This window comes from Crocodylus siamensis, chromosome 4 (assembly GCF_052110815.1).
Source record: "Crocodylus siamensis isolate JL-2025a chromosome 4, ASM5211081v1, whole genome shotgun sequence".
Taxonomy (NCBI): Eukaryota; Metazoa; Chordata; order Crocodylia; family Crocodylidae; genus Crocodylus; species Crocodylus siamensis.
Window position 1 is genome coordinate 231,196,439 of NC_143398.1, and position 17,116 is coordinate 231,213,554.

General features: G+C 44.0%; 1 protein-coding gene across 5 annotated transcripts in view; it reads right to left on the reverse strand.

Annotated features, from left to right (window-relative positions):
• The window catches only part of MGAT5 (alpha-1,6-mannosylglycoprotein 6-beta-N-acetylglucosaminyltransferase), a 227,265-nt gene that overhangs the window by 69,710 nt on the left and 140,439 nt on the right, over positions 1-17,116 (reverse strand). For all 5 annotated transcript variants that reach the window (XM_090045878.1, XM_090045879.1, XM_090045880.1 and 2 more), the window contains 2 exons: positions 12,055-12,188; positions 1,100-1,233 (listed from right to left, as the gene is read on the reverse strand). In XM_090045878.1, the coding sequence (XP_089902004.1) occupies positions 1,100-1,233; positions 12,055-12,188 (268 nt within the window). The remainder of the gene's footprint in view (positions 1-1,099; positions 1,234-12,054; positions 12,189-17,116) is intronic.

Genomic DNA, 17,116 nt, shown 5'->3' on the forward strand with positions numbered 1-17,116 from the left:
TTCTTATTTTCCTCTCCCCAGAACTGGATTATGAGGAAATAGAAAAAGATGCTTCTTACTGACTAGAAAGCTTGCTGCCATATGCTAGAGAATCAAGAGAGCTTTTAGTGTAGGTTAAGACCAAAGTCTCCTAGAGCTGCCTCCATAGAGCCTCAGTCCCATGCAGCAGGTCTGATATCAAGAGCAGCATTGAGGCTGAGTTGGCAATGCCATGACTTTGAAGTCAAGCAAGCACAACAGGGATGTTATTACAGGGAGGTTCAGTGAGATGGCACATTTCAAGAGTTTTAAAGTGAAAGCCTGGAGGGTCCATATAACCTCATGATGCTCAGAACACAGCATATCCTCCTATTAAAATGCAAGTATAATTGCCTGCATGCAAAAGAAGAAGTCGCTCGAAGAAACAATTGCTTATGGCGTAAAGCTCAGGTCTGCACCACTTCAAATCCTCATGATGTCTTTCAAGAACTTCTGCATCTCCCTCAAATCATTCCAACAGCAGCACTGCAAAAACTTGTTTTAATTACTAGCAACAAAATTAAACAGGCATCCTACTCATTTGGACATAAAATACATCAAGTCCTATATTCAAGCAAAGGAAATGATATTCATTGTTCAAAATCACATTGTGCTTCACTAGCTTTTATCTGCACACCCAAATACATTTACTGCTTAAAGCTGCAAATTTTTTACTTGGAGTGAAATGGACAGATATTTTTCAGGGATTTTCATACCTATATCCTCTAGGTAGGTAGATGGCATTTAGGAGAAGCCCCCCCCAAATGCTCAGAAATACAGGGGACAAGTAGGGGGGCACGTGCCTCCCGTGAGATTGGCCCCCCAAAGTGGGGCAGTTTTTTTGCTGCGCTTTTTTTGGTCACTTTTGGCCCTCCTACAAATTGTGCACCCCACCCCCCACCCCAAGACTCAGGAGGCACCTGTCAGCCCTGTTCAGAAGATTAATATTATTATTGCATATTTTCAGATAAAGTGTTTATTATTCATGAGGGAAAGATTATTGCAAGTCTCAGTCTCAAGCTTTACATCTTATTCCCTCAATCAAAATGAATGTGAATAAAGACATAATATTGAAACTCACCTTCCAGAAGCTATCGACCTTTCCATAAACAAGAGACTGATTCTGCCTTTTGATGTCATTAATATGTTTAATGTCGCTGGAATTCAGATGTTGTTCTACCACAAACCCAAGGAAACTATTATCTGGGGTGTGAGCTACAAGAAAGAAAGGAGAGGTCTGTTACATGAAATAACATTTTAAAGGTTTTTAAAAGATGATCATAGTCAGAAAAGTGATTATGGGGGAATATCTTCTTACTCCACAGATCAGCTCCCTACAGGGATATATCTGCTTGCTTTATTGTCATGAATAATTCTTAGTAATTTAAGTCCTACAGAACAAATACAACTATTGAAGTAAATCATTCATTTCTGGCTCACTGACGGGAATTAAAAATTCTGCAACTGGAACTTGGATAACAATATTGTTTATGATGCTTAACCCTACTTCCAGCTGCAGAATTTCTATTAGTGATGGTGTGAAAGCCAAAAGGAACCCAGCTTGACTTTTAGATGCTAGTTAAGGCTTGCAGAGATGGCAATTTGAAAAGCAATGGCTTTATGTTTGTAGTGTTTTTTGACTTACAGTTGTTCCCACATGTAATGATAATTAATAAAACAGTTCACAAGTCACTTGATAGCATCTGATGCATATTGAAGATTGCTTTTATTGATTTTCATATTGGTCCATCCCCCAAGTTGGAAAAGCAACGAACACTAAACATGGTACAAGTCACTGAAGAATTTATGTCTCCATATTACCTTTTTTCCAAATAAAAATTACAAAAGAATGATGCAGGATGTCAACATGCAAATATTATTGTTGTTTACATACTCGTTGTAACTACTGGATGAAGTCTCATTGAAGGATTTTGCCACTAAAACTACAAGTCAGGATTTCACCTACTATCTTTATAAACTAAAATAGTTTATTGCAACTTTCAATAGAGATTTTTGGGCTGATACCAATGGCCGATTTTTAACAAGCCATATCAGCTGATACTGATCCAATTCCAATATGCAGCCCTGCAGTGTGGAGAGCAGCGTCTGACTGCTAAGTCTGTTGTGGGGAAAAGGATGGGGAGAGGGACAGAGCATGGGGGGTGAGGGGCAGATCAAGGCCCCTGTGGTGAGGGAGGGAGTGGGGCTGGGGCAGGCACTGCTCAGCCAGGGGAGAGCAGGGCACAGGACAGAGCCATGATTCATCCAGGGGGTGCAGGGTGGGGACAGCACCCACTTCTACAAACCCCCCTCCCAGCGCTGCCACTGCCCACCCTGAGCGCAGTTCATCCCAGCACCAGGCAGGAAGAGCCTGGTGCTGCCCCAGTCCCCTTCACAGCCTTCCACCCCCCTCACTCACATCTGGGGGGCATATGCCTCCCCCCATGCCCCCCTGGGGTGCACACAGCAGAGAGGGCTGCCCCACCTCCACAACCCCTGGATGAGTCGCAGCTCCATTCATGCCCCACCCTGCACCCTTCCCTCCCTGTGGGGCTTTAATCTCCCCCCCCCAATCCACGCCCCTTCCCTCTCCCCACAACAGACTTACCAGCCAGACCTGGCTGCACTCCATGCTGCCAGGCTGCGCTCCTGGCCAGCTGGGCAACTGCATATGGCATTTATTGGCCATATTATTGGCCACATCAGACAAAAAAGCAGACTGCCAATGCTCTCAATTTTCATCATATCGGTGCTGATCTGACATGGGACTGATGTATCAGTGTACTTCTACTTTTCTTTGTTACCTTGCAGCCTGTGTTCTTAGCAGTAGTATCCAACAAAGCTAATCAACATTTTTGTGGTGGGAATCGAGGTGTTTTTTGATAAAGTATTTAACTACTGAGAAGGACTCTTACATGCAAATGCTCTTCAAAATACTTTTCTATACTGTGTAATAGTTGCTTATTTCTGCATTTATAAAGTGCTCCAGGACACAGGAAAAATATCAGCATAAACTGTATGATTTCAGCCTCTCGTTTTCACTGATGTGACAGACTAAAGATATTAAATGTGTCTGTTTTAAGTTTGAAACTATTAGAGCTCTGCAGTTTGAATGTATTGCTTAATCCATGCATAACAAAACTGTTAAATCAAGTACCTACATGAATTCACCGTCTGAGGTGTACATGCATCTTTGATGTACTCTCTCAAGCAGCATGCAGTGTTTTTAAGATAATATCCTCCAGTCTAGAACCTACTTCCCATATTGAACCAAACTGCTGGCATTCAGGCGACCATGTAAATATGTTCATTTAGGTGCTTCTAACAGGTTAGAACAGGGATTGGCAAGCCCCGGGACCCATGCCAGAGCGTGGCACATGAGATCATTTTGCTTGGCATGCCACAGCTGGCCCAGACTCTGGGCGGCTACAGTAGGTGATGGGCAGCCTGCAAACAGCTGCAATGGGGTCCGGAGCCCTGGCACTGGCTCTGTGGTAGTGGAAGCAGTAGCTGCATGCATGCTGCAGGTCACATGGCTGGGAAAGGGTCTGGGGCAGTGCAACCCCAGCCCCTCCCCTGTTATCCACTCAGAGGCGTGCGTGTCCCTGCTGCCAGCAACTAGGACCAGACCCTTTCGGGGTCCCACACCATTTGCCTCTGGTACACCCAAGTCAAGGCGTGGGTGGAGGTTGGGGTGTTTTTGGCACTCCAGCCAAAAATGTTGCTAACCCCCAGGTTACAAGATAAGCACAAGGGAGCATGGGGTTCAACAGTTAACACACATTTGATTTCTATAAGAGTTGTGTCCTTTTCCACTTCAGAATTCAAATTTAGAGCTTGTTTAATATGAACATTTTTTAAAAGTAACCCCTCCAACCCCAAAATAAAACACACTCCCTTCCAATCACCTACACCCATGCCATATTAAACCCATGTTCAAAGTAGTGCAAAGTCAAACATGGTTATGAAGTTTCATCTGTTTCTTTTCTCCTGAAAATCAGGAAACTGATGGCTAAAATGGATCATCTTATGTGTAATGTAAATATTAACATGTTGTTAATCTTAATCTCTTAAACTTGCAATAAAATAGACTGGATAGAAAGCTTCATATATAAGACGCAAAGGCTGCAGATGAAAAATCTAGTAAAAACAGTTATAAAATATTAAATTATACTTCAGCAGTTTTTTGAGTAAAATAAGAAAAAAACCCACCCTGTTAATGCATATATACTATAACCTCATGAATCTGGCATGCCCGGGATCAAGCACCTAGCAGAAATGTGAAAATTCCAGATTTTTGAAACCAGAGTGGCAGCCGGTCCCGGAGCAGAGGGGATGGGGGGAAAGGAGGGGTAGTGACGGCCATTCCCAGAGCAGTGCTGGTGCCACTACTCCCTGATGGAGTTTTAAAAAGGGCTGGATTTTTGATATCTGGATTTATGAGGTTATACTGTTTGTGAATGATGTTAAAGATGCTTAAGTACAGGCAGACTTTATTCTAGGGATCTGGATTTTAACTCTCAGAACACCAATGAAGGACGAATGCTAGAAGTAAAAACCTGCTTTCTTCCCCCTCCCTTTCCTGCTTTACCTTTTGTCTTTCTAACTTCTACCTACTTACAGTCTCACTGATATCCTGTTGCACTTTCAGCTTTTCTCAGTCTTTGGAGTCTCACACCAGCAGAGACTTCCTATGTCTGAAGCACAGTGACTATGCCTGAAAGCTTGCTAAGAACTTTTTTCCAACTACTCAGTTGGTCTAATAAAAGATACCACATCTACACAAAGAACCTGGCCTGCCTATGTTCTCAGACCAACACGGCTACAGCCAAAAACCTAGGGAAACAACAGACATTCCTAAAAACCTCCAAGCCTTCTACAGCTGGCATGGCAGGCTACAGCTGGTGTGCCTTGAACAAACTATGCAAAACTCAATTATAATTAACCTTTCCACAAAAAAAAAAAAAAAAAAAGAGCCTCATTCAGCCACATATTCATTTAAACTCAAGGAGTTTATGGTGGTATTTAACAAAATGAATAGTGTAGTGAGCTGTCTTAATTAAGGGCACCTTTCCATTTCCTGTATTTAGGATAGCATGTTGCAGTCCAAGGAAAGGGAAGACAGTACCAATTTAAAAGAAAAAATGCTTACATTCAGTATATAAAATTAGCCTGTAGAATTCACTGTGTCAGGAAAAGATTGGAAGAAAGAATTTAGCAGGATTGAGAAGCAAGATTATGCAGCATTAAAAAACCCATCACTACTGCTTATATGCATAAACACTTTTAAACACCGATACAGAGGAAGGGTAACAACCTCATTTAAGGATACCTAAAAGTATTTATAATAGAATGCAAAACACTTTGCCACTAGGTCCCTAATTTGAATAGGTCCAGGGATACTAGTTATCTTTGGTTTATAAGTAAGGCCAGTCGAGCTCTTGCCCAGTTTCAAAATTATTTATGTAAAATTAGTTACATTAAGTAATTCTACCAACTTTTTGCCTGCCAGATTCCTGCTTGCTTTTTTTATTCAGTGGTAATTTGTTTCCCTCATGATCAAACCTACAGAAGCAAAGCTGAAATCTCAGTTGGTTCAGAATTAGCACTGTACTGTAAAATCTTTGCTATTAACAACTATTTTAAGAGAAAAAGACTGGTAACTCTTTGGAGTAAAAGGTTCTCTTTCTTTTACCTCTGGTACAAAAAAATGCTAAGTACTGAATGGGCAGAATGACAAAGATTTACAATGTTAAATGGATATTATTTATTAAATTCCGGCAACATACTCATACTTTATTACATATTGTTTAAGAAGCTGGAGTTCTGCACAGAAATCTGAATAAGAGCTAAATTAAATGTTGTAAGGTATTACGAAGTAGATAAATATTATCTGCATTTAAGTGGGAGGGGTGAAGGGAAGGCAAGTGGAGAGAAAGGGGAAACTAAGGGCATTTTGACACATGCTCCTGGAGATGGCTCCAGGTGCTTTTATTAGCGAGTTGGACTAATAGTGCTTTTGTATCACGTGCATCAGTGTCACCACACGTCCCCATCTCGAAAAAATGACAGTAGGGCACTTTGAACTAAAGCTCATCGGATGCTTTTCATTTCAAAACACACTGGCGCCATTTTGTCAGCACTGAGATGAGTGGCAAAGCACATGATACGTGAGGCTGCCAGAGCTCATCTGTGCTCCAGCAGACTTGAATCTGATGTGCTGGACTGTGCGGCAGAGCAGGCTCTCTGCCTGTGTACAGGAGCCCCAAGGTTAGATAACAAAGAGAATCAGCTCCACAGCTGATGGAAACAATCAAGAATTTCTGATTCATGGCCTTGTGCTTATACTATGGGATTATATTGAACAAGTATTAAAGAAAAATCTTGGCTTTTCTTCCAAAAATTCACATTAAAGATTGTGCTTAAATGAAGAGTGAAGTTAGACTGCAGGAGAGGGACTACAAGCACAGAAGTGAGTTAAGTGTTTTACAGTGTAGGCAGCAGTCAGGCAGGGTTGTCCATACAACCACTTTCACATCATTCTGTGCTGCCATCTTTGCCTCTTTGATACAGCAATTCCTTTTCCAGTGACATTAAACCAGTAAACCTAAATAAAGCTCGATGGAAAATTCATTTGGTTGGATGGGGTGGGAGGGAAACAAACCAGCAGCCTGAATTCAGGACTCTCTAAGTGGAAGATATATTTGCTCAATGGTGTAGCTCTCTCAAAAGCTGCCTACCACTGTTCAGTCACAATTCATTACCACGTGTTTTGTTACTTACCACTCAACAACTGAACAACTGTGAATGCAGCCCATTGATTAGCAGAACAGCTTTCATTGTCCTTCTCCAAGAATATCTGCATAGTGGATATTGACAAACTAAATATGCTTTTTGAAAGAGCTTTACAGAACAGCTAAACTCAACAGCGTGGCTTCTGTAGACACCAAGTAGGGAAAGACTGGGGAAACAGCCCCAGAGAGGCAACAACGAAAAGGCAAGAGTGTAGTGATGAATTTGAGGAACCCCCCTTAATTCATGCACATGGACGCAAGCTTCAAAGTGTTCCAGTATTTTAGCTGATTAATTTTCACTGCTAATACCAACCTCAGGGACTTTAGTAAGATTTTGTAACATCCTTAATAACTGATTTGTCATGAAAGATTTCTCAAATACATTGAATGTACCTTAGTTCTCTCAACATGGGGCAACATAAGGTGGTTATATTTGGCAGTAGTCCATCTTCTGATGAACCAAAGAGCTGCACATAGACATTTAGGCAGACAAGGTTCTTTGGGTAGATGTGGTATCTTTGATTAGACCAACTAAGTGGTTGGAAAAAAGTTCTTAGCAAGGTTTCGGGCGCAGTCACCCTTCGTCAAGCATATGGAGTCTCATGAAGACGAAGGGTGACTGTGCCTGGAAGCTTGCTAGGAACTTTTTTTCAACTAGTCAGTCTAATAAAATATATCACATCTACCCAAAGAACCTATGTCCTTCAACCAACACAGCTACAACCAGAAACCCAACAACATAGACATCTAAATATTCATTGTGAACAAGTTCATTGTTCAAGGGGAATGGACTCAGCTGCAAAGTCCAACCAGCCGCTCTGGCCACGCCCTTTAGGTAGAAACATCCATCTACTTTTAGGGATGCACAGTATCAAGCCTTATTATTTGGACTATGCCTTCTAAGGCAGATATATATCATACACAATATATTTCCCAGGCCCCTCCTCCTCTCGAGCCTACAAGAAAAAACTAAGTACGGACAACTTTGACCAATGGACCAAGATCAGAAGATTTTCATAGATTCAGAAAGCCCAAAGGCAGAAAGGGCTGCCTATTATTACCTAGTTTGGCTTCCTTTATTAATAAACTGTAGTTAGTGTTCCCATGTTTTCTGTTTTTATTAAAAAAAAAAAAAAACAACCTGGGAATTTTTCTGGATTTATTCCAAACATAAAAACCAGGTTGAAATCGGGATAGAAGGAAGGAAAAAATAAAACAACAACAACAAAAATTGGTTTACATCGGGGAAAATAATATGTTCCTGTGGCGGTAAGGGAGGGAGAGAGTAAGGCTGGGACTAGGGAAGGGGTGGGGAGAGGGGCACGATGCAGCCCACTGGCTGCTCCTGGGGCTGCAGCAGGGAGCAAAGCAGAGGGAACTGGCAGTAGGTGCGGGGTGGGAGGGCACAGCTCTTGGTACTATGTGCACCCGAGGAGGACTGCGGGCTGGGGGGGATGTGCCAGACTATTCCCAGGGGGCATGTGCCCCTGGATCTGCATGCAGGACAAGAGAAGGCTGTCCTTGCAGACTGGGGTTGGCAGTGGCACCAGGCTCTTCCCAGTGCTTGGGGCGGGCAGCAGCCTACTCTCGTCCAGTGTCCAGATCTAGAGACACGCACCCCCCCCCCCACCCAAGAAGAGCCCAGCGCAGCCCCTAAGCCCACAGCCCTCCCTGGGTGCATGTAGCAGCAAGAGCCATGTCCCCTCGCCCTACACCCACTGACTTACAGTTCCCTCCATAACTGGTGTTGGCTGCTCCCAGGATCACTGCAGCAGGGGCTGGAGTGACTGGAAACGAGCAGAGCCCCAGGGGGCATGGGGCACACTGCAGCTTGTTCCCACTCAACCCAACCCCTGCTGCAGTGGCGCTGGGAGTGGGCAATGCCACCTGCCTGCACCATGGCACAGCACAGCCCAGGGGCTGGTGGAAGTGGTGTGCAGCCATATGCAGGGGGAGACAACAAGACGACCTGGCCCCGACCCCAGCATCAGCACCAGTACCTCCTGCCCCGCCCAGAGTCAGAGCCAGGAGCCCCGCACCCCCAGGCAGTGGCTCCAGCCCCACGGGGCCATGTGCAGTGGGCGGGTGCAGTGCCCACTGCAGGGAGCAGGGCCAGGGCCAGGCTCTCCCGCCTGCCCCCTCAGCAGGACTTCCAGTTCCCAGCGCCTGGGGCAGGGCTGCAGCTGGAGCCACTGCCTGGGGGCCACCCTGGGGTGCAGCTGGGATCCGCCCATCCTGGGAATGATTCTCATGGCCCCTCCTGGCGTAGCTCAGATCCAGGGGCCCCGCACCCCCAGGCGGTGGCTCCAGGCACCCTCCCTCAGCCCCTGTGCAGCCACCACCTCCCTCTCTACATGCAGCCACTGCCACCCTCTCCTACTCCCCCCCAACCCCTTCCTCATCTGGCCAGAAACCTGCGCCCCTGGTAACCAGCACTTTTACCTTACCAGCACCCCCAGCCATTCCCCACTTGTGCTGATTAACAGGGATTTTACTGTACCTGGCAAAATTGAGCGAACTGAAAAATGGGTATAAATCAATTAAAACCAAATAACTTCAATTAAAAAAAAAATATCAGGGAATGTACTGGTGAAAAATCAGCAAAAACTGAAAACGCCGAAAACTAACTGTAGAATATTTCCCAGAAGTTGGAGTAAAGTATTCTTTTAGAATAGTGGTCCTCAACCTTTATTTATTTATTATCTCTACAAGCATAAGAAACGGGCCAAGGGTGGCAAAGAAATAAATACCTCCTAGGTCCTGGACCAGTGTGGAAGTGGTGGCTCTGACCAGGGCCTGTGTTGACAGGCCAGTGAGCTCAGAGAGTTTAATGTACATGTGGAGCTGTGACAGCACTTTTCTGTGCCATAGGCTAAGCATCTCTGTTCTAGAAAGACCCACTTCCAAGGAAGGAAGAGAACACCACCTTCCTTGGTAAACTATTCAAGTGATTAGTTATTCTCGAAGCTGAAACTATTTCAACACTGCAATTGCCTAATTTCAACTTCTAGACACTTAAGCACTTCTACAGTACTGAAATGTCTGCCCATTTTCAGAGACTGGACTCAATTCCCCAGGAACCCTCTTCAAGTCATATATTCTTGCATCTTTTCCAAATGTAACTACTTAAACACAGAAATTAAGTGACCACAGTTTTCTCTTTGATAAACTGAACACCTCAAACTTCCTTAAACCTCATATTGTGAGGCTTTCCAAGCTCATGGGTCATTTTAGTGGCTTTCCTTTGAATGCTTTGAACACAACCTATCTGAATGCAAGATGATTACCTGCATTCATTTAATATTCTTCGTTTCATACTTCCAAAAGACTGCATTAGTCCTTAGTCACAGAACTGCACTGAAAACTCATATTGAGGCTATTACCTATGATGATGTCCTAAGACCTTCTTCCAAGATAGAATCTCCTGTCTCATAGACCTAGCCTGAATTCTTTACTCCCAGGGTAGCACCTAGCACTTCCCCATGTTACTATACATTTTGTTGGACAGAAAATATTTACCAGTTATTCAAATTGATCTAACAGTAACCTGGCATTCCTTCTCAATGTTTAGTATCATATTTCGGTCAACAGAAAATCTTAACCAGCAAAGATGCTATAATTCTAGATAGTTGATAAAAGTTCTAATCATTAGAACAAGTAGGAAACCACCAGTAATGGTCCATTTCCTCTCTCTTCATTAACTACATTTTGAGATAAGCGAGTCATTTTTTAATCTAACTAATGTGCTCCCATCTCATTTTCTCTCTCGCTCTCTAATTTGTCTTTTTCTATGTTCACTCTCATGGGATACATTTCTAATACTATGAAGAGAATAAAACAGGGCAAGAGCTACTGAACTTTTTTTTAGCATTCATAGTAAAGAACAGTGCTAGTAGGGCAGATGGGTGAACAGGACACATCCAGAATTTTTCACCTCTCTGCTCCTCCCCACAAGCAGCTTCCAGCATTCAGAATTTTCCGATACAAAAGAAACAAACTACCATTATTGAAAAGCTAACTTTCTTTGCCCAGAGAAACTCACATCTAGTATTTCAGACAATCAGAAATCTGCACATTTCTAAAACCAAGCAGACAAGCAACTTGTACATAAAATTGGTATCATAAAGGAAATAATTGAATGGATCTATTTTTGGGGGGAGGATGACAAAAGATTTATCTTCTTTGACAGCATGGGTTGGGACTTCATCAGTCAAGTCATTGCTATGTTCAAAAGGAGACAATATAGGGAAGATGGATAAGTTTGCCTAAGAAAAAAAAAAAGTGTTCTTTCCTCTCTAAACATGGGTGCCCTATATTTGCTCATCAAAAAAGGCTTACGAGATGTTAAAAGCCTTCCTAGGGATGTAAAAGTGAATCTGCTGCTGAGACAGAGAGAGAATTTACAAGTCACGGCTGCCTATCCCATGATTTAAATATCAAACCATATCCAACAAATAATTAGCTGACACTTATTTTTGAGAAACACATCAGACATTCTATGGTCCAAAAACTTGTGAGTCACTGATCAACATAGCTTTTTAATGGCCGTTAATCTGTGCAGCTTTAAACTACCTTGTACCCGAATGCTGACTTTCATAGCTTTGTTGATATTGGGTGGAAGCATTCTGAAACAGTTCATTTCAGAATAAATGCTCATAAGAGAAAAACAACTTAAGTGAAAACCTTGAACCTATCTGCAAGAAAATTACAGATGCAAAATTCTGTATGTTGAACAGCAAAGATTGCCACTTGATGAATTCTTAAAAAAGAGAAATAGGGAAAGCATCACACTGACAATTATAGACAAGACTTGGCAAAAAAGGCAGAAATAAAACAGCAAAGCTCCAAGACCTCTGGCTTAGTTCAATCAAATACAAGAGTAATTTAGTCTACAAAATGGAATTTGCCACCACTTCAAAAAACCAATCACTCTACAGAAGGGTTTGAGAAGTTGAAGCTGAACAAAAGTGAACTCCAGAAGCTTGTTGTGAGCAGCTCAATCACAGTGTTCAGCTGTGACCTTTAGAATATCCTCCTTACCATTATTTATATTGCATTAATTCTGCTCTTTTGTGTTTGCACTGGGTATATTGTAATTTTATACAGTCAATACAGAATTCGGAACCCCTTTCCTCTGCTCATTTTACTGGAGCATAAGCTTGCTTCTGACAGAAAGATTCTTTCAGTGGAAATGCTTAACTCTAGCTCTACAAAGTGTTTTTGTAAGAGCAAGGATACTTACGGAACATTGTATAAAACTGCTGTGGATTGAGGTTCCATTTACCCCATGGTGTCTTGTGGCCTTTAGACTGGGCATAATGAGCATGATTAAACTCTGGTTCAGTCCCAAATGAATCCAAGACTCGTAGCATACACCTGCATGAAAACAAGAGTAATTATCACTCTTTACTTTCTTCCTTGGCAACATTTTTCTTCACCTGGAATACACATCAATCATGCCTACGGTGGGCAAGCACTGCTGATTTCAGTTGAAATAATGACACCAGCCACAGGCATGTGTGCATAACCAAACAGGCTTTGGAAAGAAAGCCTGTAAGCTTCACAAGTCACTAATTACCGTACATTCATATCAGTCACCATTTTGACAGCCATATTTGTATTTTATACGGATATGTAAATATTGGTGATGCACTTTGGTAATTTAGTGTATTCATCTGGGAATGGTTATTGGTGGGCATATAGCACAAAGTAAAAACTGGAGAAAAGAATTTACACTTTCTGTTCCCTACCTTAGGTCAATAAATGGGAAGAATTTAAAGGTGCAACTAATTTTCAACATTCACGCTGTTGCCGTTTGTCAGTGTACTACCTTGGTTGGTGAAACTGAGCAATTTCATGTTTTCATTCTCTAGGACTGGAACAGCAACTCTCATCCTTTTACGCAACAAAACTCCCTTCTCTTCACGTCTCATTAAGACTCACTCCCCTCAAATTAAACCTTCATTTAGCAACATGGGGCAGGGAAGGTGCAGGGTAGCAAGGTTTTTTTTACCTCAACTTTTACCTCAACTTGAGTAAACTAATGCCACCACTAAACTGTGGTGCTTGGGCTGTAGGCTGGTCATTTAGGGTTAACTCTCCTCCTTGTTTCCAACTATCAGTAGTAATAAAAAGCTAAAAGTAAGCTCTTTTCCTGCTAATGGCTTTCCATGTAAACACTTGCTGCAGTCGTTTCAGAGGTATTTTCTAGACATGAATGGATATAAAGGTGGATTGTAAAATAATCTATTTGTTATGGGTCAACATTATGGAAATGACTGACAACACCTGTAATAGCAAAACATGGTTGTGTTTGCGTTCAAAACTCTGCTGTGAATGCATACACTGGAAAAACTTTTTAGTTTTTTGATATCATTCAGGTAGATATCATTTAACTTGAGTAAGAAGTATAATGGCATTTATCAGTCCTTTAAAAACAGTAAATGCAGGGCAAGGGGCACTGCGGTGGAGAATGCTACTGTAGAGGTCTTTGGAGAGTTCTTTCTGATCAGGCAATGAGGAAGAGTTTCTAATGAAGCCTACAGTATGCATCTGTTTTCTTGTATTCAGGGCTGGACATTTTGGCAGAAAAGGAAGCCACCCGCCATCCATTTGCCACTGCATCTTGCATGAGTCGTATAAGAACCTGGTACAAGAACAAAGAAAAAGAGTGCAGAAAACCCCTTAGCTAGTTAATTATTTTAAGCAGTGGGCTAATTCAAACACAAAGTTTGATAAACACTATGCCTGTGAAACCATGACCAATGCCCAAAGCCTCGGATGTAGCAGAGAGAGATGCCAGGGAACCTGCACAGAGTGTGCTATATTGTACCACTGTGTAGGAGGTAGAAAGTTAATTGAGGTAAGGAGCTTCGGTGTGCTAAGAAAGAGGCATAATGAATACATCTACAATTTGCATTCAAATCCACTTTGCATCCCAGAAATATGAGGATCTGACAGCTGCATAAGATACTACCCAGAAGGGAGTGCACCCCACTGAAAAGTGTTCCTCCTTCCCACTTACCATATATTCCACCATGCAGCGCATATTTTTCAGACTTTACAGAGAATAAATTAATGTAGACCTAAAAACATACAGATTTTTTTTGCAAGATTTAAATGTTGGCAACTCCCCCCAAATGTCTACACAAAAATTCATGAAGGCAATTACAAACTGTAGCTTTAATATGAAATGTTACCTTCATATCTGAGTGCACAGGACACAATAATTTACTTTTTTTATCCCTATGGTGATCTAACAAACAAAATGAAAGTTAAAAAAATACAACATGTTATGAAGCACAAAACAACAAAGCTGACACTTCAGTTTCTGTAGTAGTAAGTTAGTGTTTCATGTCAACTGCTTTCACTGAAAACATTTTACAACAGTGGCAATTATCTCTGCATCATACAGAACACTTCAACAGGACCAAAACACCTTCTGCAGCAACATGTCATTGAGAAAAAAGGATTTTTGTTTCCTGGGCGGTCTTTCTTAACACAGTGCATTCCTATTTAAGGCAAAATTTTGGTCAGATGTGAAAGGTTCACAGCCTCTAGAAAGCTGAAGACTTAAGAACTCGCTAGAGCTTTCTAAGCCATCTGTGTAAGAAGCACACACCATCACCTTTTAGTTTATAGTTTTTAAAACTCTCTGGCTAAGTATGGATGTTCAAGAAGTCTGTGGCAGAAGCATTCTTTCAAGCTTTACTCTAAGTGCCCACGGCCAGGTTGGGAGGAAGTAAAACACACGTTAGCCCTCGTGGGATGGAGCCTGCCTGTAAGACCCAAGCCCAGCAGGTAGCGGGGATCTCACATGCCACCCAGCATGGCACACGGGCTCCCCAGACTCCCAAAGACTCCCGTGTGGTGTTGGAACAGCTGAACCACCCCTGATTAGCAGGCAGCAGCTCTTCATGGCCACAAGCCATCAGCTGGCTGTCCTGCACATGCCCACCCAGCATATCTTTCACTCGCCAAGTGTGTGCGCATGCATGTCCCCATCCTGGATGCCTGGGTTCTGTGTGCGTTTGTGTGCACATCCATGTGCCCCCCAGATGCCTGAGGGATGCGTGGGTGTGTGTGTATGCAGGCATGTGTTCCCTAGATGCCTAGGGGGTATATGTGTGTGTGTGCACATGTGGGCACATCCTGGATGCCTGAGTGGTGTACATGTGCACACGTGCATGTGTCCCACAGATGCCTGGGTTCTATGTGTGTATGCATACAAGTGCGTGTCCCAGATGCCTGTATTCCCTTCCCGCTGATATTGGTGGCCCCTGCCCTGCACAGCAGCAGACTGTTTGGACTCGTGAAGCTCTAGCTAACTAGCTGCTCACCTGTGTAGACTGAGGGCCCTCCACAAATGAGTAGGGGCGGAGGGCTTTCAAGCGCCGCTGCCCAGGCACTGGACATGGGTCTCTAGCCCTGGGGTACTGTGGCCCTGCACCACAGGCATCATTGTAGTGTGTTTCTTAAACAAAAATTGTGCAACACTGCCCACTCCAGAACTTGGAACCCTCTTCTCAGTTCACGTTGAGACAGTGGGGAAAGATCCTGGCTGCGCTGGGCAGTTATGCTGTTGAAAGGGGAAGGAGGGTGGGTAGCCACAGGGCTCAGCTTAACTAACATGAAACCTTGGGCAGCAGGGGGAATGCCATGTGCAAAACTGCTGCCCTCAGTTTAATTGTTAAAGTTGCCAAACTCTGTATGTGCATAATAAAGAAAAACTGTGGACTGTTGCCCACTCCAGAACTTGGACCAGAGGCCAGGGGGCTGCCAAACCATATGGAGGCTGCCACTCCCCTGCAGCAGCACCCAGGCCCACAGTGGCTGGCCTGGTGGGTCACCCCCACCTGTTCTGAGTGCTCCCACCCCCTGCCCTGGAATCTCTGTAGGGCCCTGTGTCTACACTGGCAGCCACCAGTGGCTAGGGGTAGTGACCTGGCCCTGGAAGGTGGGTTGAGTCAATGCTGGCCCTGGCATTGGGTCTTGGGCAGCTTGGTCCCCTACTTCTCCCCTGATGCTGCTCCCTGAAGTGGGGAAGAATTCCTGCCTCCATGGACCACGGGTCAGCAGCTCCTACACACTATAGTTCCTGTTCCAGGGCACCCCCACACCTCAGCATCTTCCAATCAATGCACAGTGTGAAGTGTTTCTCATGGCCACCATTCAGAGCCCCCACTGTGGGACTCGTGTTGCCTGAAGGAAGAGTCCCTGTATTGGGGCTGGTGTAGTCCCTGAAGGGGATATATAGTAGACTGCATTACCACCCTGGCCCAGGAGGGAAATGGTCTCTCCGCAGGAGGTGGCACTGATGCCATTCAGGAGTGTCACAGCTGGATCCCAAGTGATCTTTGACCCTGTGCATAAACTCCTTATGCTGGGCTATGCCACCGCTGGTCACTGAAAGCCCGGGGGCAGGGCCAGCCCAGTGCTTGGGCAGAGGAGACAAACTCTGGCCTAAGCTAGATTGTCACTCCACAATGGGGGTAAGGGGGAGGGGGGCAAGGTGCCATAATGCTCCATGGGGTGTTGGCAGAATGTGACCTACCATGAGCCTGTCTGTACCACACCCCATCCTTTCATCACAATGATCTAACCTACAGCGTTGAAGTCTGATGCTATATCCCTGGGCTGCATTAATAGGAACATTGCCAGCAGACTGAGGGAAGTGATTCTTTCCCTTTGTTTGGCACTGGTGAGGCCACATCGGGAGTATTGTGTCCAGTTTTGGGCTCCCCACTACAGAAAGGATGTGGACAAAGTGGAGAGAGCCCATTGGAGGGCAACAAAAATGGTTAGGGAGCTGGGGGGACATGACTTATGAGGAGAGGCTGAAAGAAGCAGAGGTTCAAACTGACTAGCACTATGAATGAAAGGGACCTGGGGGTAATAATTGACCACTGTATGAATATGAGCCGGCAGTGCGATGCTGAAACCAGCAGGGCAAATAATACTTTGGCATGCATCAATCAATGAATCTCCAGCAAAACCAAGGAAGTGATTCGCCTGCTGTACTCAGCACTGGAATCTCTGTAGGGGCCTGTGCCTACACTGGCAGCCACCAGTGGCTGCCAGTGTGTCCAGTTCTGGGCACCACACTTTAACAAGGATGTTAAAGCTTGAGAGAGTCCACAGAAGAGCCACCCGTATGATCAGAGACTTGCATGGCAAACCATACAAGGAAAGGCTGAAGGACCTGGGACTCTTCAGCCTGAAAAAGAGAAGGGACTTGGTAGCAGTTTACCACTACATCAGGGGAGTACATCAAGGGCTCGGTGAACAACTATTCACCAGGGCAC